The following is a 25,474-nucleotide window of genomic DNA, read 5'->3' on the forward strand; positions in this document are numbered from 1 at the left end:
ACCTGAAACTAACATAACATTGTCAATCAACTATACCCCAATACAAATTTTAAAAAGAGTATTGAAGTACAATGGAAATCAATTTGATGCTTAAATTCTCATGAAGCTTAGAAAGAATCTACAGGTATTTCTAGGCCACTGTCAGTACTGGAATTGTCCTGTCCCACTCCTCCACATGGCAGAACTTTTAAAGAGGAAGAAAGATCTGAGTTTGAGTGCTAAAGGAACAGTTCTATTACAATTTTTGGTATTTCATCACTTGGAAGTTAATTCTTTCCTTCTATATATATTCTAATGCCTTGATCTTTTTTGCATTGTCAAATGTAGTCTTTTTAGGATTACAGACAATACTCTAATTTCTCCAACCCCCATATCACAACCTTCTTTTCCGGGGGGGGAGTCATTCCCTGTCTGCTTCCAGTGTGCCTGCCTGTTCGCTTTCTAGATTCTATTTGCTGTAGAAGCAAAAACGGTAAGTCTAAGTGAGACCCAGAGGTCATCAACCCTTGCCTCTGTGCCAGGACACACAAATCACCTAAACCAATCACTAACCTGTTTTTTAAATACCTCCAATCAGAGAGAATCCGCAACTTTCTTTTTGTGATCTGTTGTACTGTGCAACGGCACACTGTAAACGTCTCTTCCTACCCATGTGTACTCCTATTTGCCTGTTCTATTTTAACCCTCATTTGCATTAACTCTTTCTTACCTTTTTATGAATTTCTAGGCCACTTCTCAGAAGAGGTGGGAGATCAGTGTGACTCTGGACACAGCCAGGATGAAAAGGTGAGTCCCTGGGAACTCTGATGCTCTAATCCCAGGCCTCTGGGGTGATGGCATTCATCTCAGGAGGCCTCAAACCCTCTCAAATGCCTTTGAATTCCAAGAGTCTGTTTCTAAACAGGACACTAGGGGGCTCCCGGGGGTTAAAAATAAGTGGAGAAATATTCGAATGAAAACTGCTTCTGGACGGCATTTGTTTTTTTCAGAATTTAAAATTAAAGTTCATTTTTTTTAATATTAAAAAAAAAAAAAAACCCTCACGTCTTAAAAGTGGGTTGTCAGCAGTCAGTTAACAAGTATCCGTTTTGCTTTGCGATCAGTAGTTTTCAAGGGAACTTTTAAAGCTGAGCTGAAATATTTGAAATGTGGAACACTCTTGACCATGAAATATGTTCTACTTACATGCCTCAGCCTTTAAAAGTTCTTTGCATTAGAGTCAGAGATTACATTCTTCCTGGAGCCAAGCATGGGGCCAGCTGTGTAAGTAACGTTGCTTACCAGTTCTTCTTTTTAATAATGTGAAAAAAGACAGCTAGACAGCTTTGGGTTTTCTTTCAGCTGAATTTGGTGGAAAGAAAAGGAATAAAAAGCAGTTAGATGCGTGTTTTGTGTTTATGTTTGTGTGTGTATGACCGAATAAATGTAATTACTTCCAAGATACGTGAACATGTATGGCTTTATAGTATAATGACCCTTAATGTAAGATAATGAAATGTATTATGAAGAAAAGATTGTATCATCAGATTAAGAGAATATATTTCTGAATTTGAATGTTAATATTTGGTGCTTCTGCCCAGTTAATTAATGCAAGACTTCTAAAAATAAATAGAAGATAGCTATAGATTTTAAAAACCCTTTGTTGCTTTTCTTAAATCACTTTTTAATTTCAAAGAGAAAAGCCTGAATTTGTCCAATTTTAATGCTTTTCCTTCAGGATCAAATTAAAAGACTCTAGCTACAAGTTATAAAACAGTCTTGGATTTTGGTAGTTTGTTTTCAGTAATTGCAACTGAATATCAAATGTATAGATCTATCTTATTTGTTTTTTAACTCCATTTAAAAAATTATTTAGTAGTGACAGTAATGAAAGGAAAGGGTCCCGTTTTTTAAAATTTCCTCTTGTGGAGGAACTGAACGGGAGTTTGAGACTGTGACTCAGTGCACTCTTTCCATTCATTCCCAGGAACTAGTCAGACTTCTCCTTGGGGAGACTGATGGGGGTGTAAAAGGTTTGTTGTGGCCAGGGTCGGAAGCCTTCCCGGCTCCATCACCAACGCCTAACTTCCAGCTCGACCCACTGGAGACCACTTAAATACCCGAGCGGAGGCGACAGCTGCGTTCAGAAAACCATGCTTCATGTCAGCACGCACCAACGGCCGAGTTTAAACTCTGTTCAGCATGTGGACGCCGCGGAGAAATGAGCTGCCCGGACAAGCCAGGGCAGCTCATAAACTGGTTCCTCTGCTCCCTGTGCGTCCCGAGGGTGCGGAAACTCTGGAGCAGCCGGCGCCCCAGGACGCGGAGGAACCTCCTGCTGGGCACCGCCTGCGCCATCTACCTGGGCTTCCTGGTCAGTCAGGTGGGGCGCGCCTCTGTCCAGCACGCAAGGCCGGCAGGAAAGGGGCCGCACGAGAGCCGGGCTGCCACCGAGGCCCCCTTCCCTGAGATACCCCTGGATGGCACGCTGGCCCCTCCCGAGTCCCAGGGCAATGGCACCACGCTGCAGCCCAACGTGGTGTACATCACTCTGCGCTCGAAGCGCAGCAAGCCAGCCAACATCCGTGGCACAGTGAAACCGAAGCGCAGGAAAAAGTATGCGGTGGCTTCGAGAGTCCCAGGGCCCGAGGCTTTGGTGGGACCATCCCTTTGGCCTCAGGTAGCTGCAAGGGCAGTGGATTCTGAAGTGCCTGGGCATGTCCCAGGAGGAAACCTGGCCAAGGCTGGGGAGCGACCCTGGAGGTGGATCCAGGGTCCAGGAGCGCGAGGTGGGGGCGCAGATGTGCAGCTGCCCCTGGCCGGGGAGAGCAACATCAGGATCTACAGCGAGAGCGCCCCATCGTGGCTGAGCAAAGAAGACATCGGCCAGATGCGCTTGCTGGCCAACGGCGCTGTGGCGGGTCTCCAGCAGGCCCAGTCCAGGAGCGGAGCACGCCTGCTGGTGCTGGAGGGGTCTACCCAGCCTTCGGTGCCCGCCTGCGGTCCCAGCCCCTGCGGGCTGCTCAAGCAGTCTCTGGACATGAGCGAAGTGTTTGCCTTCCACCTGGACAGGATCCTGGGACTCAACCGGACCCTGCCCTCTGTGAGCAGGAAGTCTGAGTTCATCCAAGGTAACCCTTTCCCAGGCTTCGTTATTTGCAGCTGTCGGGGATTGGGCTTGATTTTCTCTTTGCCTCCCTCTCTTTTTCTAAATGATTTTCTCCACCCACGGTTCCCATTTGGACAGCAGCAGCGGCGTGTCTATCCACGTGGTTGGCATCCTTGATTTTCCCAGCTTTGGGAGGAGGCAAGCTGTCCTCCACAGGCAAGAGAAAGCTCCCACTGCGGTAATCTGAGCTCTCTGTTTCCCTGACCTTGCTTCCCAGAGGTTTATTAAACCTAATTAAAGCCAGTGGCAATTTCAGTGATGAGGAGTGGAAGGTGGGGTGGAAGAAAAGAACTTGCGGACAGTCAGGCACATTATTAAATAGGATACTACTATGGAAGTAAGTAGAATGTTGTGGATGGGAAGTTTTAAAAGTAAGGTGGGGGTGGGGGGTGGGTTATCTTTTTTCTGCAGATGGAATCTTTCTAAGAGGCCCAGAGCCAGATCATGTTAGATTCAACACTTTCATTTCTCACAATGGATTAACTGCTTTCATTTACAAAGCTAATGAGATCAAAAGAGGCGATTTGTTCCATAGATACACTAATCAGCTGGTGGTTTCTCCAAATCCATGACTATGGTTTATGGAACCTGAGTGTCCAGATGCCGTCAGGTGATAAACATTTTGTCAAGTCCCAGGGTGTACAGCCAGCTGCTTCTGCTGCAGGTGGCCAGGACTGGTGTGTGGCCATGCTCATGCCACCGAAAGAATTTTCTATGGTGCCTGAGGCAATTCCAGAGTGTTAGGACAAAGTAAGGTAGGTCCCTTGCTTGTGTTTGAAAGCATAGTGATGCCAGAAGTTGTCACTAGCTCAATCCAGGCTAGTCCAAGAGGCTAAAAAGAACCCGAAAGACATTGTAAGCTCAAAGGCTATTTATTTACTTCCTGTCATCATGTGAGTGCGTGCTAGGTCACTTCAGTGAATGCAAAGTCTGACTCTTTGCAACCTCATGGACCCCATGGAGCCCACCAGGCTCCCCTGTCCATGGGATTCTCCAGGCAAGAATACTGAAGTGGGTTGTCATGCCCTCCTCCAGGGGATCTTCCCAACTCAGGGATCAAACCGGCCTCGCTTATGTCTCCTGTATTGGCAGGAGGGTTCTTTACTACTAGAGTCACCTGGGAAGCCCCCTCCTGTCACCATAAAAGCATTTCAGCCCAGGCCCTGTGGAGTCTGGACTGGAATGCATTAAAGCCTTGGGAGTGGTCAAAAGCCAAACTGCATTTTAATTACTTCAGGAGTGTAATTTAGCCTTAGAATGGGTACTTGTTGAACTACCTGTGATTTGCTTAGAAAGACTGGTCATTCCCTACTCATTCTGGTTCATGGCTAAGTGCTTCAGATTCACGGGTGTGTTTCCATGTCTCAAGTTCAGAGTCTTCACCAGGAGGAGGCCGATGTGAGAAAACTTCTCTAACATTCAAGCAAATGTTGGTAAAAGCTCATTTTTAGCAGGTGCTTGCTATTTGCTAAACACTACACAAATTGAGACATATAGTCCATATACACCTCGATTCCTATGTTTCTCACAACAGTGCTAGCAGGTAGGTGCTATTATTATTTCCACTTAGTAGATGAGAATCAGTTCAGTTCAGTTCAGTTCAGTTGCTCAGTCATATCCTACTCTTTGCGACCCCATGAATCGCAGCACGCCCGGCCTCCCTGTCTATCACCAACTCCTGGAGTTTATCCAAGCTCATGTGCATCGAGTCGGTGACCCCATCCAGCCATCTCATCCTCTGTTGTCCCCTTCTCCTCTTGCCCCTAGTCCCTCCCAGCATCAGGGTCTTTTCCAATGAGTCAACTCTTCACATGAGGTAGCCAAAGTATTGGAGTTTCAGCTTCAGCATCAGTCTTTCCAATGAACACCCAGGACTGATCTCCTTTAGGATGGACTGGTTGGATCTCCTCACAGTCCAAGGGACTCTCAAGAGTCTTCTCCAACACCACAGTTCAAAAGCATCAATTCTTCAGTGCTCAGCTTTCTTCACAGTCCAACTCTCACATCCACACATGACCACAGGAAAAACCATAGATTGACTAGATGGACCTTTGTTGTACTGAGGCTTATTTAGGCAAAGTAATTGGCCTTGTGTTCATGGCTAAGCTAGGTTTTGAGCACAGGCCCAGCAAACTTTTTGACATCAGCTCTTCGCCTTTGGACTTAGGTGGCTGTATCACTTCCTCCAGACAGGAGTTCCTGGAGAGAAGGGAGATCCAGGAGGGCACAGAGACAGCAGGCACACACTGAGGCTATCCTGGGCCAGCAGCACAGAGGGTCTCCTGGGAAGGCTCTCTTGCCATTCATTTCACGTTGACAAGGCCCTTCAGAAGAGGTGATGCATGCTTGAATGTATCCCGAGGAACCATAGTCTGATCTGTCCTTCCAGCTTCCCTGGGAAAATGCTGGATGGAGTTGGGAGAGTGAAGTAGAGTTAGAAGCCTGGGCTCTGGAGCCAGACCGCTTGAGTTTGAATTTACCAGTCATGTGACCCTCCATGAAACAATACCCACCTCATGAGGCTGTTGTTAGTTAATCCATAGAAAACCTTCAGAGTGTGTGTGTGTGTGTGTGTGTGTGTTAGTCACTCAGTTGTGTACGATTGTTTGCGATCCTATGGACTGTAGTCCACCAGACTCCACAGTCCATGGAATTCTCCAGGCAAGAATACTGGAGTGGGATGCCATCTCCTTCTCCAAAACCTTCAGTAAATATTGGCTATGTATATTACTACACTAAGCATGTGAGGTACGAATTTCATTGAGTAGCCTCAATGAACTCATATAGCCCCCGAGCCTCCTCTATCATCTTATTTGTTTTAATTGAAGTGTAGTTGATTTACAGTGTTGTGATAGCATCGGGTGTACAGCAAAGTGATTCAGTTATACATACACATATATATTCTTTTCAGATTCATTTCCATTATAGTTTATTAAAAGATTTTTAATATACAAAATATACTCTGTGCTATACAGTAGGTCCTTGTTGGTTATCCATTTTATATATAGTAGTGTGTATCTGTTAATCCCAAACTCTTAATTGATGCCCTGCTCTTTGGTAACCATACATTTATTCTCTATGTCTGTGAATCTATTTCTGTTTTGTAAATAAGTTCGTTTGTATCATTTTTTTGGTGGTTCCACATCTAAGTGATATCATATATTTGTCTTTCTCTGTCTGTCTGTCTGATTTATTGTACTTAGTATGATAATCTCTTGGTCCATCCATATTGCTGCAAATGGTATTATTTCAGTCTTTTTTATGGTTAAAGAATATTCCACTGTATATATGTGCCACATCTTCTTTATCCATTCCTCTGTTGATGAACATTTAGATTGCTTCCATGTCTTGGCTTTTATACTGCTGCTATGAACACTGGGGTGCATGTGTCTTTTTGAATTAGTTTTCTCTGGGTATATAACATTTCTTTATGTGACAGGACTAGAACTGAAACCGCGATGTCCTTCTTGCTTAGTGAAACTTCTTGCTGCCAGGATACCTCTAAGGTATCTAATTACGTTCTTCAAATATCCAGCATCTTTGCAAATGAAGAAGGCAGTTGCATTCAATTTGAAGGAGGCATTTATAATCCCAGTATAGACTGGTGTTCCCCTCTCCTTTCAGAAGTAAGTGGTTATGGAAAGAAACCAGCAAGATTGCATTGACATGACTCTCTATGTGATGAATTAAATACCAAAGATCGTATTTCAGGTAATACTAGAAATTTCTTTGTTCTTTCTTTGATTCTTTCTCCTAGAATGTAGTTATTGAGAGTCATAAAATCAGGCCAATTTCCTCAGGAGGCTAGGACCTAATTTAGATATGGTTATGAGCACTCTGCACAATATGATTCTATTCATGGAGATATTGTACTGATGTAAAGAACATATATAGGTCAGTTCTGGTCATGGTAGGGGATACACAGTCTTAGGCTCCTGGTACTACCTCTAGCCTTTTCCTGACTTGTGTCTTTCTTCCTTTGATTTCCACAGATATGTGTATCTTCCCTCTAGGGTCCTCCTAAGCCTTTTTTGGTCCAAGCTTAGCTTTATTTGAGCCTCCGCATCTACCTAAAGTGATGATAGATCTCATCTAGGTACCCAGCATCTGCTTCTGGCTCATTCTGTGTCACTGCTTTGTAACTACAATTGCCTGTTGACCATTTCTTCCATCCCGCTAGGCTTTAGGTCTGTGAAGGCAGAGATATCTCCCGTCTTGCTCATCACTGTGTTTCTGGATCCCAGTGGAGAGTCTGGCACATAGTAGGTGCTCAGCAAATATTTTTGAATAAATGTAAGAATGCATTTTTGGACTGTTCCACTGATTCTAAACAGTAAATCTATATTTGCTTCAGGCTTTCAAAACTCAGGACAACTGCTACCATTTTTTTGTCCTAAATCCAGGCTGGTCTTTCTTCTGCAGTATCTTATAAATAGCTCATTGAAAAGGGTAATGAAAAATGTCCTTGGCAGCCTCTGAATTATGCAAATAATAAGGTTTATGGAGCTTATTCTTTTAAGACCATCAATATAATATGGTCTGCAGCTTCATGTGCCCAGTCACTTAGTTGTATCCAACTCTTTGCAACCCCATGGACTGTAACCCGCCAGGCTCCTCTGTCCATGGCATTTTCCAGGCAAGAATATTGGAGTGGGTTGCCGTTTTCTCCTCCAGGGTATCTTCCCAACCCAGAGATCGAACCAATGTCTCCTGCATCTCCTCTTTTGGCAAGCAGACTCTTTACTACTGAGTCACCTGGGAAAACCCCATACCGAAATGTATGTGGCCTCATACCATAATGTATGGTGGCCTCATACCATAATGTACGGTGGCCTCATACCACTGAGCCACCTGGGAAGCAACCTCATACTGTAATGTAATTTGATAATGAGTTTTCTGCAGGAGGAACAGTGGAACTCAGGTATGTATTTTTCTGATGATCTGGCTTGGTCTGGGAGTAAAGCTTTTAATATCTGGGAGAGTGATTAGGGAGACAGTCCTGTAAGTAATCTGCTCTAAGTGTTGTTTTTCTTCTCTGACTTTTGATGAATGTTTGTGAAAATGAATTTATGCTTGGTAACAAGAACATGGCTAGTCTGTCTTGTGTGGTGAATACAGATATTTTGCTTATCTCAGTTAATCTTTCAAAGAAACCTATGCAGGAGACACTTTCTTACTTCAATTTTGAGACGCAAGATAAGAAGAAAGCAGCTCAAGGTCATACAATGAGTTTATTTTCCAGGAAGAATTCAAGCACTTGTCTTGTAACTTCCTGTTTATCATCTGCTTTCCTCACCAAATCATTTCAGGGGCCTTAATTAAGTGTGTCTTCTTTCCCCATCACCACAACCTATTCATGTACTCGTTAGTCAGTTATCTAGCACAACTAGATGCTGATGCCCAAATATGGGCTATTTTATTTCTTAAGGAGACAGCACTGTAACCATAGCAAGAATAATATTGAATGTCACTACGTACCAGGCACAGTTGTAAGTACCATGAGCCTATTATCTCATTAAATCCTCCTAAACTTTTATGACAGGTACTCTATGAGACATTTTGTGGACGTGGAAGGAGAGGCCTAGAGTAGTTAAATACCTTTTCTCAAAGTCATATAAATTACCCTGATGTAAAAAGGGTCCATAAGATGCAAAGGGAGATGTAAAAGAGCATCAGAGGCTGTGATTGAATGATGTTCCTGTCACAGCCCCTCAGATGAAGCTTTTTGCCCATTCAGTCCGAAGACAAAAGGTCCCAGTGATAAAGCTCCAGGTATTTCTTTATTTGTTGTTTGTAAAACTGACAGAAGTGATCCTGTCATCCCAGAGCCACTAGCTAAGGTTCATCTGGGGCAGGTTCTTGGTTGTACAACTTGATGAATTCTAGATGTCTCTCCTTGAATCCCAAAATATATATATGTGAAATTAGCAGGTATACTGGCCCTGAATGGTGTACTGAACTATTTTCTGACAGGTGTCACTCTAAATATATTCTAGAAAATAAGAAGGGTGTACTTGGGGAAGCGTAAGGTTGTAATTAGGTAGAGATGGACAGGAGGGGACCATCCTACAAAGTCTAGCCATGATCACTGGGCCAGAGTCCCATCCTGTGATACCTGTGCGGGAAATACAAAACTGAATTGAAAGATAGCATCAAAAGCTTTGTAAAAAAAAATTCATGTTTGCAATAATGAAATATTTTTTTAGTTGTGAGTCTATAAAGAATCTAGTGTTATGTATCACAGAACATCTATACTGCATTTGATATCATTTATCTGTTGCATTACTTAACAATTCCACACAGCAGAGAATCCTGAGACTTGGTAAGGGTACATAGCTAGTGAGCCGTGGAAGTGGAATTTGTACCCAGATCTGTCGGATACTAAGGTCTCCCATGTTGCTTCTCTTACCCACAATACTGCTCAAACATAACTTGTTATAATCATGAGATAGTGACAGTAATGTGCAAATTTTAACCTGGTGATTTCTGACTTATCATTATGCCAACCTTTCTATTTAACCTATTTTTTTCAACTCAACCGTTTAATATAGATACTAATTTTCACTCAAGGGAAGTATGACCATACTACTTTAAACACGGCTACAAGGGTTATTGTGGTTTAAATACAAGCCAATGCCTCCCAGATCTTCTTGTTTTCCGTAAACAATTACTTGTATGTAAATATGACTGAACACATTAGTATGTTTTCTGCCAAACTGTCCTTGGGAAAGTCATCAATCATGACAGAGGTCACCAGATACTGTGTGGTGTTGATACATTTAGATAAGTTTTTAATAAAATATTTCAAATATGTATCTAAGGCAAGACAAAGCAGATTATGTCCATGTAAAGAGCAGAGGAACCCAGCAGCCCCTGTGGTCCTCCACTTAGCAGCTTGGCCAACCTTTGTGGCAGTCTGCCCAGCTACGCAAATGAATCCCAAGGGCTACCATTTTGGTAGCATTTAAGCATCCTACTATTTTTCATGCCTAGCATGGAAGATGCATTATGTTTGCTTTATTTTTAGGATGCTGCTTTATTGCCACAGAGATGTCAGACTGAATTAAGGTAGTTCCAGGAATTGCGTGTGTCAAGGCTGCTTGGATGACAAACTGCAAGCACCCCACCAACTTCCATTTAAATTCATTGTAAATCCCAAGTTGCTCACTGTTCTCCGCCTTGTACTGCCTCGTCTTATCATAAAGCAGGAGAAATACGCTGTGTATTTTCCACTCTCCTCTCGAGTCCATGTGAGCAGTGCTGTGAGTTGCTGTCTGGCAGTGCGACTGCCAGGGCAGGGAGATCGCCGCTGCACAATTCATGTTGTCTCAAGCTCTCAGGTAAGGACAGAGGTGTTTTTCAGGGAATTATAAGAATTACCCAGATGCCCATACAACTTGGAAACACCCTGACTTCAAAATCCTAGACATCTTGGACACGGGGTGCAAACTTTCTTAAAATATTGACTCAAGAGTATAGGAATCATGTCTTATTTTTGAGGAGCTGGAAGGAAAACATGTTGTGTTCTTTATCAGAAAAGCCTTAAGGGTTTTATTTCTTTAGCAATCGAAGGGAGTTGGTCAGCTTCACACACAGGTTTACTGAGCATGGGCTCCAAGCAGCGCTGGGCTCTGCTGTTTTCTTGTTTGCTCATTACATACTTTCATTGGCCAAGTAAGGAAACCTGGGAGCCTTCTCTGCTGTTCCTTTGGAAGGCGCCCCTGGATCTCCCACGAAGCTGGGATAGAAGGGTCAGTGGCTAATAGTTGCCACAGTCCTCACAGCCTGAAAATGGCATGTTCCTCAGTTCCATGCAGTCTGTTTCCTTCTCCAGCATCACATTATCCTTTTTTCTTTTAAGAAATATTTATTGAGCACCTGCTATGTGCCAGCCATTCTTCACTGGGGGCTATATCAGTGGGCAGAACAGTTAAGAACCCCTGTCCCCATGGAGCTGACAGTGTTGGACCACGTGACAGCTCATAGCCTGGAGGGGTTCTTTATATGACCCCTGCTTTCAAGATTCAGTCAGCTTGAGCCTGAGCCCACGGTCATGACCTTTCTTTTGGGACTGAATCTGTTGCTGTCTCTAGGTGGGTTAAGGACTACATGGGTGCTGACCTCAGTTAACGGGCAAATATTGACATTTCAGTTGAGTGTGGTTGTAATTAGTAGCATGTACTTTCTATTTGTGACTCTAAACATGAGGAAGAAGCTGTAGAGTTTTAAATTCAAATAGCTTTGCAATTCACAGAGTGGACTGGCATATCTGTTTGCTAGGGCTGATACCACAAAATACCACAGACTGGATGGCTTAAACCTTTATTTCTCACAGTTCTGGAGGCTGGAAGTTCTAGGTCAAGGTGTCAGCTGGTTTGGTTTCTTTGAGGCCTCTTCCTTGGCTTGTAGACAGCCACCTTCTCACTGCGTCCTCCTATGAGCTTAACTGTGTGATCCTGGGCCCCTTGCATTCCCTCACTGGGTCCAAATCTCTTTTATTTAGAAAAAATTAAAATTTTTCAAGAAAATTTTTTTAGGATTCTTTTTTTATGTGCACAGTTTTTTTTTTAAGTCTTTAAGTTTGTTACACTATTGCTTCTGTTTTATGTTTTGGTTTTTTGGCCAAGAGGCATGTGGGTCTTAGCTCCCTGAGCAGGGATTGAAGCTGCATCCCCTGCATTGGAAGGAGAGGCCTTAGCCACTGGACCATCAGTGAAAGTGAAAGTCACTCAGTCGTGTCCGACTCTTTGCGATGCCATGGACTATAGTCCATGGAATTCTCCAAGCAGGCCAGAATACTGGAGTGGGTAGCCTTTCCCTTCTCCAGAGGATCTTCCCAACTCAGGAATCGAACATTTCTCCTGCATTTCAGGCGAAATGTTTACCAGCTGAACCACTAGGGAAGTCCCCAAATCTCTTCTTCTAAGGACATGAGTCATACTGCATTGCTGCTGCTGCTGCTGCTAAATCGCTTCAGTCGTGTCCGACTCTGTGTGACCCCATAGACGGCAGCCCACCAGGCTCCCCTGTCCCTAGGATTCTCCAGGCAAGAACACTGGAGTGGGTTGCCATTTCCTTCTCCAATGCATGAAAGTGAAAAGTGAAAGTGAAGTCACTCTGTCGTGTTCGACTCTTAGGGACCCCATGGACTGCAGCCCACCAAGCTCCGTCCATGGGATTTTCCAGGCAAGAGTACTGCATTAGGACCACTCTTAATTGCCTCTTTCTCCAAATGCAGTCACCTTCTGAGGATCTGGGCTAGGGACTTCAGCATGTGAATTTTGGAGGAACACAGTTCAGCTCATAACGACTGGCAGTCTAGACTCCCTGAATTTGAAGCCATGTTCTACCACTTGAGAATTGTATGGTCTGGGAGAAATGACTTAATCTTTTTCTGCCTTATTTTTTCAAGCATATCATGATATTGGTAATGGTACTAACCTCATCGAGGTGTGAGCATTGAGTGAGCTGATGTGGATAAAATATATATAACAGCGCCACCCCTCTCAAAAGGACACTCAGTGATTGCTATCTGTTATTTTCATTTGGTTTCTAAGCTAATTCAGCTCTTCGTGATAATGTCTCCTTAGATTTTCTTAGTTTGTTTCTCTAAATTGATGTTTACGTGAACTAAGTAAACAGGCACTTCATGTTGTCATTTAATGAAAGTGCTTGGGTGGATGGTGGATGATCCCAGTCTTTCCTGTTTGTGGAGTGCAAGGCACTTTATGTTCATCTCACCAAATTGTATGGCAGCCACACACACCAGTTAGTCTTGAACAGGTTTCCTGTGGGGAAAACAAGGCTCAGAGAGTAAATGTGTCCTCCAAAGGCTGGCAGGTCGTTTGCAGTGGGGCTGGGACCCAGCCTCATCCTCATCACTGTATGAGTCTTCACCATTACCCTCTCGCCTTAATGGATTCTCAGCGGGTGGGGCTGGGCCTTCCCAGGTAATCAGCGTCCACATCAGAACCTGCTACCTCCATGGCCTTTTGGTATGATTCCCGAATGGAGCCAGGATGCCTTAACTGTCCCCTTCTCAAGACACTGATTTTGGGTCACAAGGAGTGAGGCAATGCGTCTGCACCACTCCTGTGTTTATCATTCCCAGTCTCAGAGAATTATGTAGATGTGGGGCTGGGTGGTAGAATGAGGGCCTGGAACCCTTGGATGCCCCCACTTCTACTTCTCAGGGCCTCTAATTCTTTTGATCCATTTATACTGTTGTTCTGTTGCTCAGTCATGTCCAATTCTTTGCAACCCCATGGACTGCAGCACACCAGGCCTCCCTGTCCTGCACCATCTCCCAGAGTTTGCTCAAACTCATGTCTATTGAGTTAGTAATGCCATCCAACCATCTCATCCTCTGTCATCCCCTTCTCCTCCCGCCCTCAATCTTTCCCAGCATCAGGGTTTTTCCAATGAGTCAGCTCTTCACATCAGGTGGCCAAAAGTATTGGAGCTTCAGCATCAGCATCAGTCCTTCCAATGAATATTCAGGACTGATTTCCTTTAAGATTAACTGGTTTGATCTCCTTGCAAGGGACTCTCAAGAGTCTTCTCCAACACCACAGTTCAAAAGCATCAATTCTTCAGCACTTAGCTTTCTTTATGGTCTGACTCTCACATCCATACATGACTGCTAGAAAAACCAAAGCTTTGACTATACAGACTTTGGTGGCAAAGTAATGTCTCTGCTTCTTAATACGCTGTCTAGGTGTGTCATAGCTTTTCTTCCAAGGAGCAAGCATCTTTTAATTTCATGGCGGCAGTCACCACCTGCAGTGATTTGGAGCCCAAGAAAATAAAGTCTGTCACTGTTTCCCTGTCTATTTGTCATGAAATGATGGGACCAGATGCCATGATCTTTGTTTTAATGTTGAATTTTAAGCCAGCTTTTTCACTTTACTCTTCCACCTTCAAGAGGCTCTTTAGTTCCTCTTTACTTTCTGGGTACAGTGAAATCACCACTTACTAGGAGGTCACATCAACCAAGTGTTTATTCAGGGGCCATGGACTATTGCTTAGAACCTACAGTCTAGATTTGGAAAGTGGGGGATTCTGAAAAATTCACTCATTTATTCATCAGCATATTTGAATACTTGGTCTAGACATTATGTCAGGAGCTGGAGAAACAAAGATGATTGGTGATGACTCCCTGTTCTCAAGAGCTCCCATCTTGGAAGGTGGGAGGTGGCTAAGCAAACCTATCCTACAAGAGTGGTCAGGTAAAGACCTCAATGGAGATATTTTTTGAGGCACAGAGAGGGATGTGTATTTAGGGGGATAGTTAGGGGCATTGCAAAAAGATGTAGAAGCAGTAATGTCAGACTGTGGATGAAGTGAGAGATGGGTGGGTGTAGAAATATGGAGAGAGCATGTGCCTGGAAAACAGTTCTGGGAAAAGGAGATTAGCGGTTGGAGGGGGAAAGTGGAGAATGATTGGGTTTGTGTCATGGAAAGACATGGACTTCATCCCACAGACCATGGAGAATCATTGACAGGTCTGAAGAAGAAGGGTGATGTGATGGGCTTTGGACTGCAGGAAGCTTACTCCAGTCAAGAGTTCATGGCTTCTTCATCTACATTAGCAAACACTAAATGGCCCAGGACTGCATCACCCAGATGTGACGAACACTTTATTGGCAAAATGTGATTGTCTGTGGAGCCTGGCAGTGATCCCATCCTCACGATCCTCTGAAGCTGAGGTTGGTTCCTGTTTTTCAAAGTGGAATATTGAGGCAGGAAGAATCTGGAAGTTTCTATTTTCATAGCGGAAGTCCTGGGCAGACCTCGAAAGCAGAAGTTCCTGTCCATGAGTCAAAGCTTCGGAACAAAGAAGGACACTTTTTAAAGTGGAACTGATGGTTTGGATTGTTTGGGTCGTCTGTGGTGGAGGAAGTCACAAGTGCTTCACGCTTAGCTAATGCTTGAGGAAATGTGGAGATTATTTAGACTCAGTTCCACCTCAAGAAAACTAGTGAAACAGAACAGTAACTAAATGCATTTATTTTTTTGTTGCAAGAACTAAATCATCCAGAAATCGGATTCCTAAAACAAGACCTTGTATTCAGGGCTCGATTGTCTGCACAGATTCTTAACATATAAAATATATGGAATTCTGCCTCTCTGTTGCTTTCCCCTTTTAAAATCATAAAAACCTAATATAAATTGGTTCTTCCTAATATGTGACAGTGCTGTATTTCAGTGTCTGTCTGGACCTCTCACCACCCTGCCAGACAGGTTTGGAAGATGGTCTTTTTACCTCTTGGAGTGCTCAGTGCCTCAGTCAGTGTGGCTGGAGGACTGGGCTCCAGTCTTATGGAGACCAGAGATACTGTCAAGAGTAGAACCCTGGGACTTACCTGGTGGTCCTGTGGCTAAGACTGCATTCCCAATGTAGGGGACCCAGGTTCTACCCCTGGTCAGGGAACTGGATCCCACATGCCACAATTAATGATCCTGCATGGTACAATGAAGACCCAACAGAGCAAAAAAAAAAAAAAGGGGGGGGGTACAGTCAATACTTGTGACTTCTTTCTCAACCCCACCCACATGCTCAGCTCTTCTTCAGAGAAGGTTCTTCTTATCAACGGCTATAGCCCAATTCCAGAGCCCAGCAGTTTTTTGTTTTACTTGTCTTTGCACTGAGAGCTCAGCCTTTATTTTAGTCCTTCATTCACTCCCTTTAGAACATTCTTCAACTGGCAGACACGTAACCTGATCATCATTACACATGTATTTGTCTGATTCTGCGGAATTCCTAGCTACAGCATGGGTCTTGCCTGGACTGGGATCTGGTAGGTCCTCCATTTTTGGTATGCTTCACTCTGAACTCTTTCTATCCAAAACACAGGGACAAAATGGGTCAAGAAATTAAGGGGTAATGGTAAATACATGCTTTTGGAATAAGAGGATGTTTAAAAACCTGAGTATCTTATTCTCTGTCCCTACCCTTTCCCGCAAGGCCATCAGAATCTTGCATTCTTATTTACCTTCTCTCACATTAACTAACTTGTCCATGTTCATCAACACTAAGCCAAGAGGTCCTACCTGCTTTTTTTCACTTCTGTCTAATACTTTTAAACACCAGAACCCTACTGTGAAAGGCACTGTAGAAAAATAGGGCAGATCATTCATTAATAACCAGATACCTGCTACCCTCTCAAGGGAGGTACACCCCTTCAACACCTGCTTTTAGCAGATTAGAGTTTTGCAATGTTCAAATTTTCCTTCAATGCATCAGACAGTTGCATTGGAACTGGACACAGTAACAAAGATGAGCCTCAAGTTTTGGCTGGTCTTTGTTTTCTTTAATGGATTTTGGAGTTATTTTTAATGAAAGGCTCTGAGCTGAACTGTCACTTTCCTTTTTGTCTTGTTCACAAGAAGTCTTGGAACTTGGCCCATGTGATTAAAAAAAAGGCTTCTGATTTCAGAGCTCAGGATGTTTTATTTATTTTTGCCCAGTGATAGATGCAGACTGACAACTCCCCCTATAGTTCAACAAGACCCATCACTGATTGAAGGTGAAGGGCACTTAGTAAACTAGGGTAGAGGAGGCTGTGTATAGCATTCATTCTTCGTGGATTTTCACATTCATCTTCTCAAAAGAATGTCTTCTTTGTACTTTTGAATAAAGAACAAACTTGGGAGAACATAAAAATTCAGGGGATCTATTCAGATTTTGGAAAAAATATTAGTTTTATACTGGCAAGTCTCATTTTTTTAAAAGACAGCTGTATAACCTTTAGTTTACATGAGCACCCACATATCTTTTAAAACCCACTTCCTCCCCACTCTGACAGTTAGAATTTTATTTCTTCACTGTAAAATTTCTCTGGAGAGCACAGTGCTGCATCATTTTGACAAACCCGAATGTGAAGAGATGAATGCAGCTCATCTCTGAGGCACTTCAGGTAAGTTACTTTAACCCATTTCCTGCTTTCAGAGACTATTTTTCTGTCATGCCTTCAGATCTATCAAAGTTCATTTAATGCTGTTATCAGCCATATTTTATACAAAGTGGAATTCTCTTCGCAGTAGCTGCTCACAGTTCTGAGCTCTGGAGCCATCCTGGCAGCTGTCAGTACCTCAAGGGAGGGCAATGTGCACAAATACTCTGCAAGACCTGTTTGTTGGGAGGAAGAGCGGGTGGCCTACCAACTCTGAGAACTGGCGCTGGCCCTGCTTTCTGGAAGCCCCTTTCCCGTGGTGACTGATGTCAGGCAGGGCAGGATAGAACCTCTTTCTGTGACAGTCAGAATATTTGCTAACGGGAGATGGATGTGGAGGAAAACAGTCGATACTAACAGAAAACCAATTATTCCTATCTACTGAAAGCTCCCTGTGGCCGTTTGAGAACAATTTTTAAAATGATTTAATAGAAAATGTATCGTTCAAAAAATTTTAAGGTTTAAAAGGAAGAAAATGGTAAATGAAATGCAATATACTCATAGACAGAAATGGTAATAGTTGATTCTCTACAGTCTGTGGGTGAGAGATAGCCCACAGCCCATTTTTGTGTTTTGTGAGCTACTAATGGTTTCTACAATTTTTTAAATGGTTGAAAAAATATCATCATAATAATATTACTATGACCCTTACAAATATATACAACGTATACTCAGTGTCTGTAATAAAGTTTTATTGGCACTTAGTCACCACCCTTTGTGTGTGTATTGTTGCCACTGCTTTTGTATCGCAATGGAGTTGAGTGCCTGCTAATGGACATTGTATGGCCCTCAGTCACCATCTGACCACAGGGCTAGATATCACAGTTAAAGTGATAATGCTTAAGAATATTTAATTGTAAGAGACATGTTTGCAAAATAACATTTAGTGGAACAGTTCTGACAAACTATATATGTAAGATGATTCCAAATGTCTCTGATCCTTTATAATGTTTGCATCTTTCCCTTGGTGGAAATGTAAGTTCTATGAAAGCCAAACAGCCACAAAAACAAAACAAAACAAACACCAAAACAAACAAAAACCAAACAACTGAAAACCTGACATGTATGCATGTGTGTATGTATGTATGCTTTAGGCCTAGAGCAACACTTGAGATATAGTAGATGCTCAATAAACAAATAAGGGCTAAGGGAAGGCTGATGAATTATGTGATTTTATAATGCATGCACGGTCAAAGCAAAACCTTTCTAGGATATGCATATATGTGAGGCACCATGCTGAGAACTTTAAATGCATGATCCCATTAACCCTAATGCAGTTAGTTTTGGAAGGTACAGTATTGCCTACATTTTACAGAGGATGAAAGCGAGGTTTGAAGACATTATATAACTTGTTTTACATCACAGATCTAAGAAGTAATGTGACCAGAATTCAGAAAGTCTCTTGGGTTCCAGAGTCTGAACTCTAACCACAAGCTGTACTCCTTAAATTTCTAAAAACAATTTTTTCAGGTGTGAAAGAAAGACATGGGAAAATATCTGATGTAAATACACAAATAATAGGACCAGTTACTAGGATAGGAGATTGTAGATGAGTGTTGTTTTCTAAGGCTGTATATATATATATTTCTTTGTATTATAGTTGATTAGAATATTTTATTAGTTTCATGTGGAGCATAGTGAGTCAATGTTTCTGTAGTTTTATACTCCATTTGAAGTTGTTAAAAATCATGGTTATATTTTCTTGTCCTGTATAATATATCTTTGTTTTTTCTTTGTTTTTATGCATAGTAGTTTGTGACTCTTAATCCCCTACCCCTGTCTTGCCCCTCCTACTTCCCTTCCTCCACTGGTAACTACTGATTTGTCCTCTATGTCTGTGAATCCGTTTCGGTCTTATTACATAATTTGATTGGCTTTATTTTTTAAATTCCACAAGTATGTGATAACTTAGAGTATTTGTCTTTCTCTGTCTGACTTATTTCACTAAGCATCATACTCTTCAGGTCCATCCATGTTGTTGCAAATGGCAGAATTTCATTCGTTTTTATTACCAGGTAGTATTCACTGAATGTGTACACACACACACACACACATCCCACATCTTTGTTGCCCATTCTTTTGTTGATGGACACGTAGGTTGTTCATGTATCTTAGCAATTGTAAACAGTGCTGCTGCAAAGATTGGGGAGCATGTACCTTTTAAAGTTAGTATTTTTGTTTTCTACAGATATATGCCCAGCATTGTAATTGCTGGATCATATGGTAGCTCTATATTTAGTTTTTTGAGGAAACTTCATATTGTTTTCCACAGTGTCTGCACCAATTTGCCTTGCTAGTAACAGTCAGTGTAGGAGGGTTCCCTTTCCTCTACACTCTCTCCAGCTTTTGGTATTTGTGTTCTTTTTTGTTATTGGAGGATAATTGCCTGGGAAATCCATGGACAGAGGATCCCAGTGGGCTACAATCCATGGGGTCCCAAAGAGCTGGACATGATTTAGTGACTAAACAAAAACAAAAAATCTTTGAAAGCTATGCTGTGTCCCTTACATGTGTTTGGTTACACTGGTTTATTCGTGTCCCCCACTACATGATGGACTGCTCCTCTTGTTATTGTTGTTCAGCTACTAAGTCATGTCTGACTCTTTGCTATCCCATGGACTGATGCACGCCAGGCTCATCTGTCCTCCATTGTCTCCCAGAGTTTGCTCGAATTCATGTCCATTTAGTTGGTGATGCTTTCAAACGATCTCATCCTCTGCCACGGCCTTCTCCTTTTGCCTTCAATATTTCCTAGCACCAGGGTCTCTTCCAATGAGTTGGCTCTTCGCATCAGGTAGCCAAAGTATTGGAGCTTCAGTCCTTCCAGTGAATGCTCAGTGTTGATTTCCTTTAGGATTGACTGCTTCTACCTGAAATTTTTTATTATTATTTTTAAAATTGGCATAGTATTTGGAGCATATACATTTAACATTATATTTATCTAGCATCTAAGAAGATAATTAGGTCCCAGTAGCACCAAATCATTTAGTACAGTAAAGGAAATAAAAAGGAGTGAGATAACAATTAAGTTCTTTAGTTATGGTTCCTCTTTCTTTATTTTTTTTTTAATTGTACATCAGTGACTGTGACCTATTTTCCACAGTCTAAAGGACTTTCTACATGCCCTGGCCTAAATTGTAAGGCTAAAAGGAGAAAGATTTTTCTTTTGAACAAAAGTGGAATGTAGGTGCTTAGAATGATTAAGTGAATGTTATTAATATTATTGAGGTCCCTGGAACGCCAAATTGAAGAGTGGTTAGAAGAGTGACTGTCCTTACATTAAAGACCAGAGATAAGAAGGCAAACAAGCAGGGTGGGAAAATAAGTCTTTAACAAAAACAAACTCAGTTAGAGACTGAGAACCTCTCAGGTTATTTGAAAAAGCTTTAAAAATCCCTGTGATGTGTCTTGACATTCCAACCATAGTTTCAGAGGCTTCTATTGTTCAGGCTTGTTAAGAATGAGTTAAATGTGATTTTTCACATCCTTGTGACTCCTTTTCTTTTCTTTTTTTCAAGAGATCATTCTGATTTTTAAGTTACAAGCAAAGCTGCTCATCATCCTCTTTGAGTGACTTTATTTGACAGACATTGAGGCTTGAGAGAGATACTTTTGGTTTTAAGCCTGCAGTATCATTTAATGTACAGTTTAGCAGTGAAATTTCTAAACTATCAAAAACATTCAAGTGGCATTTTCTTTGAAATATATTCTATGCACTGGAAATTGAAAAAGGTATTTGCTTAAATGTACTTCATGCGGTTTTATGTGAATAAATGATCATTTACCAGTAGTGCCGTTGTTCTATCAGAAAAGAAAAAAAAAACAAAAAAACCAAAACACCTCTAAACCTCTTCCTTCCTTTCTCTTTCTTTGGAGATTATAGTGACTAGTGTGAAACATACAATTTCACTTTTAAATTTGCAACTTCTAAAAATTCTTTTTCTTCCTAACATCATACTGTGGCCTCAGAAAATCAGACAGTTGTTATTACAAATAGAGTGCAGCTCCACTCAGACACTGAATAGACAATTATAAATGTCTGGATTCTTTCCTTTTTCATGGTGGCTGCTTTTAGATGTGGAATAAAACCACATTAACCAGAGGGCGTTGTTATTGGTGGTTACAGGCCTATTCCTGCCACATCTATAAAGTATCTTTTTTTAAAATCCTTTTCTTTCCTTGTCTAATAGTAACTTTCCATCGTATAAGACTGTTATCAGGAAGCATCATAAAGGTATATGAATATTAAATTATTCAGAAGACAAAGGGAACATAAATGTCATCTAATCCAATTCAAGCACATGACAGGTGAGAGTGTAAAGCTGTGAAAGAGTGAATGACATCCAAGGGCACCCACAGAGTCAGTAACTTGCTAACTGTTTTTTTCTTCTTTTTTTTTTTTTTTGCTTTTATAGATGGCCGCCCTTGTCCTTTCATCCTCTGGGATCCATCTTTGTCTCCAACAAATAATGAGACCCACTCTTCTGTTAAGCTCACTTGGGGAACTTATCAGCAGTTGCTGAAACAGAAGTGCTGGCAGAATGGTCGAGTACCCAAGCCTGAATGGGGCTGTACTGAAATACATCACCACGAGTGGTCTAAGATGGCCCTCTTTGATTTTTTGTTACAGGTAAGTTTTTTTTTAATCAAGTCAGTAGTTACTTGAGACTAACTCTGAGTTATGGAAGCCTGCAGTTAGGAAGTTTCTGCACCTTTTGGGTTTTTATGAAAGTGTAGTTTAAATTCTATAATGTTGTATTTGGCAAGCCTGGTACAACGTCATAAGACATTATATCTTTTTGGAAATGTTCAGAAATGTCCCTCAGCCCTTTTATTAATTTCTGAATAGGTAATTCTTCAGTACATTACTACTAGAATCATCATATCTATCATAGATACAATTTATTATGATAACCCATCAGTGGCTTTTCAAGGTAGGTAGTCTTACAGCACTTGGAAGGTAAGTAAACGGAAGTTTGGTGAGGTTAAGTAACTCACCCAAGTTGTCACAACTGCTCAAAATGGGGCTGGAATCCTGGGATCTTGTGATAGTAGAAGTTTGGCTTTTTGTCTATTTTTCCACACTGTTTCAGTGGTCCCTTGGTCACTTTTCTTACAGTCACCATTTCCTGTTCTCTGTCCAGTAATTCTTTGTAAATACATCATTAAGATTGACATTGGAGAATAATAAATATTGGCCATCTACATAACTGCATGATTAAATGTTTTATAGGTTTCTTATAACTTTTATCTCCTTCTGATGAGGATCTCATGACTCTTTCTGTCCTCTCGTTCCAATTACTGCTTTTCTCTTCTTCCACTTTAGAAAAGCTCCCTGTTGTATTGTTATTTAGTACTTTTTGTGTCAATTTAGGACTTTCTTAGGACATCTGCAAAACATTCTCCTTTTGTTAATTTTGTGTTGTGCATATGTGTGTGTGTGCCTTTTCAGCAAGGAACTAGAGAGGGACAAAAAAAGTAGGAAGAGGGGCTTCCCTGGTGATCTGGTGGTTATGAATCTGCCTGCCAATGCAGGGGACACGAGTTTGATCCCTGGTCCAGGAAGATCCCACATGCTCAGAGCACCTGGGCCTACACGCCACAACTACTGAAGGCCCCATCCCCCTAGAGCCCGTGCTCCACAGTAAGAGAAGCCACTGCAGTGAGAATCCTGTGCACTGCAACTAGAGAGTAGCCCCTGCTCACTGCAATTAGACAAAGCCCAGGCAGCAATCAAGATGCAGTGTGGCCAAAAAAAAAAAAAAAGTGTAGAAAGAAACCCAGTTTGGTGAGAGCCACAGGACAGGGATTAGGAACTTTCAAGGAGAGACGATCTCTGGTGTCCATGCCTCAGAGCCACCAGTGAGAACTGAGTTGGGACCAGACCACTTGGTTTGGGGAGGAGGCCATCAGGAAGCACCAGATACTGATGAGCTGTGCAGCTGTGAGGCTCAGGCTGGGCTCCGTATATGTATAATCTTACTATTTCATTTATTAGCACACTGTCTCTATGAGGTAGACACCTTCTGTCCATTGTACAGGTAAAGTCACTGAGGTGTAAAGAGGTTATTATTGAGAACTGTGAAGTGTCTGAGGTCTTACTCTGCTTGTAGGCTAACAGGTAAGCCAGCCATAGATGTTAGCAGAAGATAAAGGACTCCCAGATGAGAGACAAATGACTTCATTACCCATGTTCCTCTGCCCTCAAGGCCCACTGGGGAGTTATGGAGTGGCCTCACTGAAAGCTGCACAGTGGGTTTTTGTACCTTCTAAGACTCTGATGCTGGGAGGGACTGGGGGCAGGAGGAAAAGGGGACGACAGAGGCTGAGATGGCTGGATGGCATCACTGACTCGATGGACGTGAGTCTGAGTGAACTCTGGAAGATGGTGATGGACAGGGAGGCTTGGCATGCTGCGATTCATGGGGTCGCAAAGAGTCGGACATGACTGAATGACTGAACTGAACTGAACTGAAAAAAACCTCCAGTCTTTATTTCATTTCTTTTTAACTGAAAAATGAAATGATGTACAACATTATGCTGGTTTCAGGAATACTCCACAGTGATTTGACATTTGCAGACATTTTGAAATGAGCAATGTGATAAAGCTAGCACTCATCTGTCCCCATACAAAGTCATTCAGTTCAGTTCAGTTCAGTCGCTCAGTCGTGTCCGACTCTTTGCGACCCCATGAATCGCAGCACCCCAGGCCTCCCTGTCCATCACCAACTCCCGGAGTTCACCCAGATTCACATCCATCGAGTCAGTGATGCCATCCAGCCATCTCATCCTCTGTCGTCCCCTTCTCCTCCTGCCCCCAATCCCTCCCAGCATCAGAGTCTTTTCCAGTGAGTCAACTCTTCATATAAGGTGGCCAAATTATTGGAGTTTCAGCTTCAGCATCATTCCCTTCAAAGAAATCCCAAGGCTGATCTCCTTCAGAATGGACTGGTTGGATGCCTTGCAGTCCAAGGGACTCTGAAGAGTCTTCTCCAACACCACAGTTCAAAAGCATCAATTCTTTGGTGCTCAGCCTTCTTCACAGTCCAACTCTCACATCCATACATGACCACAGGAAAAACCATAGCCTTGACTAGACGAACCTTTGTTGGCAAAGTAATGTCTCTGCTTTTCAATATGCTATCTAGGTTGGTCATAACTTTCCTTCCAAGGAATAAGTGTCTTTTAATTTCATGGCTGCAGTCACCATCTGCAGTGATTTTGGAGCCCCAAAAAATAAAGTCTGACACTGTTTCCCCATCTATTTCCCATGAAGTGATGGGACCAGATGCCATGATCTTCGTTTTTTGAATGTTGAGCTTTAAGCCAACTTTTTCACTCTTCACTTTCACTTTCATCAAGAGGCTTTTGAGTTCCTCTTCACTTTCTGCCATAAGGGTGGTGTCATCTGCATATCTGAGGTTATTGATATTTCTCCCGGCAATCTTGATTCCAGCTTGTGCTTCTTCCAGTCCAGCGTTTCTCATGATGTACTCTGCATAGAAGTTAGATAAGCAGGGTGACAATAAACAGCCTTGACGTACTCCTTTTCCTATTTGGAACCAGTCTGTTGTTCCATGTCCAGTTCTAACTGTTGCTTCCTGACCTGCATACAGATTTCTCAAGAGGCAGATCAGGTGGCAGATCTGGTAAAGTCTTTACAATATTATTAATTATATTCCTTATGCTGTATGTTACATCCTTGTGACTTGTTTATTTTATAACTGGAGGTTTGTATTTCTTAATCCCTGTCACTTATTTCACCTGTCAATCTCCCTCCTCTCTGGCAGCCACCTGTTTTTTTCCCTCTACATTTAGAAGTCAGTTTTCCTTTTGTTTTGATTTTTTGTTTGTTTTTAAGATTGTACATATAAATATGGTGTTTGTCTTTATCTGACTTATTTCATTTAGCATAATGCCATCTAGATCATCCACGTTGTCACAAATGGCAAGTTTTCACTTTTTTATGGCTGAGAAGTTTTAAATATATATATACATATATATAGATATCTCACATCTTTATCCATTCATCTATGGCTGGACACAAGTTGCTTCCACATCTTGGCTATTGTAAATAATGTTGCAATGAACAATAGTGTGCATATATCTTTTCAAATTAATGTTGCCTTCAGGTAAATACTTAGAAGTGAAATTAGTAGATCATATAGCAGTATATTTTTTAAGTTTTTGAGGAACCTCCATCAGTTCAGTTCAGTTCAGTTGATCAGTCGTGTCTGAATCTGTGACCCCATGGACTGCAACACGCCAGGCTTCCCTGTCCATCACCAACTCCCAGAGCTTGCTCAAACTCATGTCCATTTGTGTTGGTGATGCCATCCAATCATCTTATCCTCTGTTGTCCTCTTCTCCT

At 42.1% G+C, this 25,474-nt stretch overlaps 1 protein-coding gene across 1 annotated transcript in view; it reads left to right on the forward strand.

The window, feature by feature from the left end:
• The first annotated feature begins 1,068 nt into the window (after positions 1–1,068).
• Positions 1,069–25,474, forward strand: part of GASK1B (golgi associated kinase 1B) — a 71,580-nt gene continuing 47,174 nt past the window's right edge. The window contains exons 1-3 of the mRNA XM_055550084.1: positions 1,069–1,263; positions 1,967–3,110; positions 21,519–21,733. Of these exons, the coding sequence (XP_055406059.1) occupies positions 2,201–3,110; positions 21,519–21,733 (1,125 nt within the window). The 5' untranslated portion in view covers positions 1,069–1,263; positions 1,967–2,200. The remainder of the gene's footprint in view (positions 1,264–1,966; positions 3,111–21,518; positions 21,734–25,474) is intronic.

The sequence above is a fragment of the Bubalus kerabau genome, chromosome 16 (assembly GCF_029407905.1).
Source record: "Bubalus kerabau isolate K-KA32 ecotype Philippines breed swamp buffalo chromosome 16, PCC_UOA_SB_1v2, whole genome shotgun sequence".
NCBI lineage: Eukaryota > Metazoa > Chordata > Mammalia > Artiodactyla > Bovidae > Bubalus > Bubalus kerabau.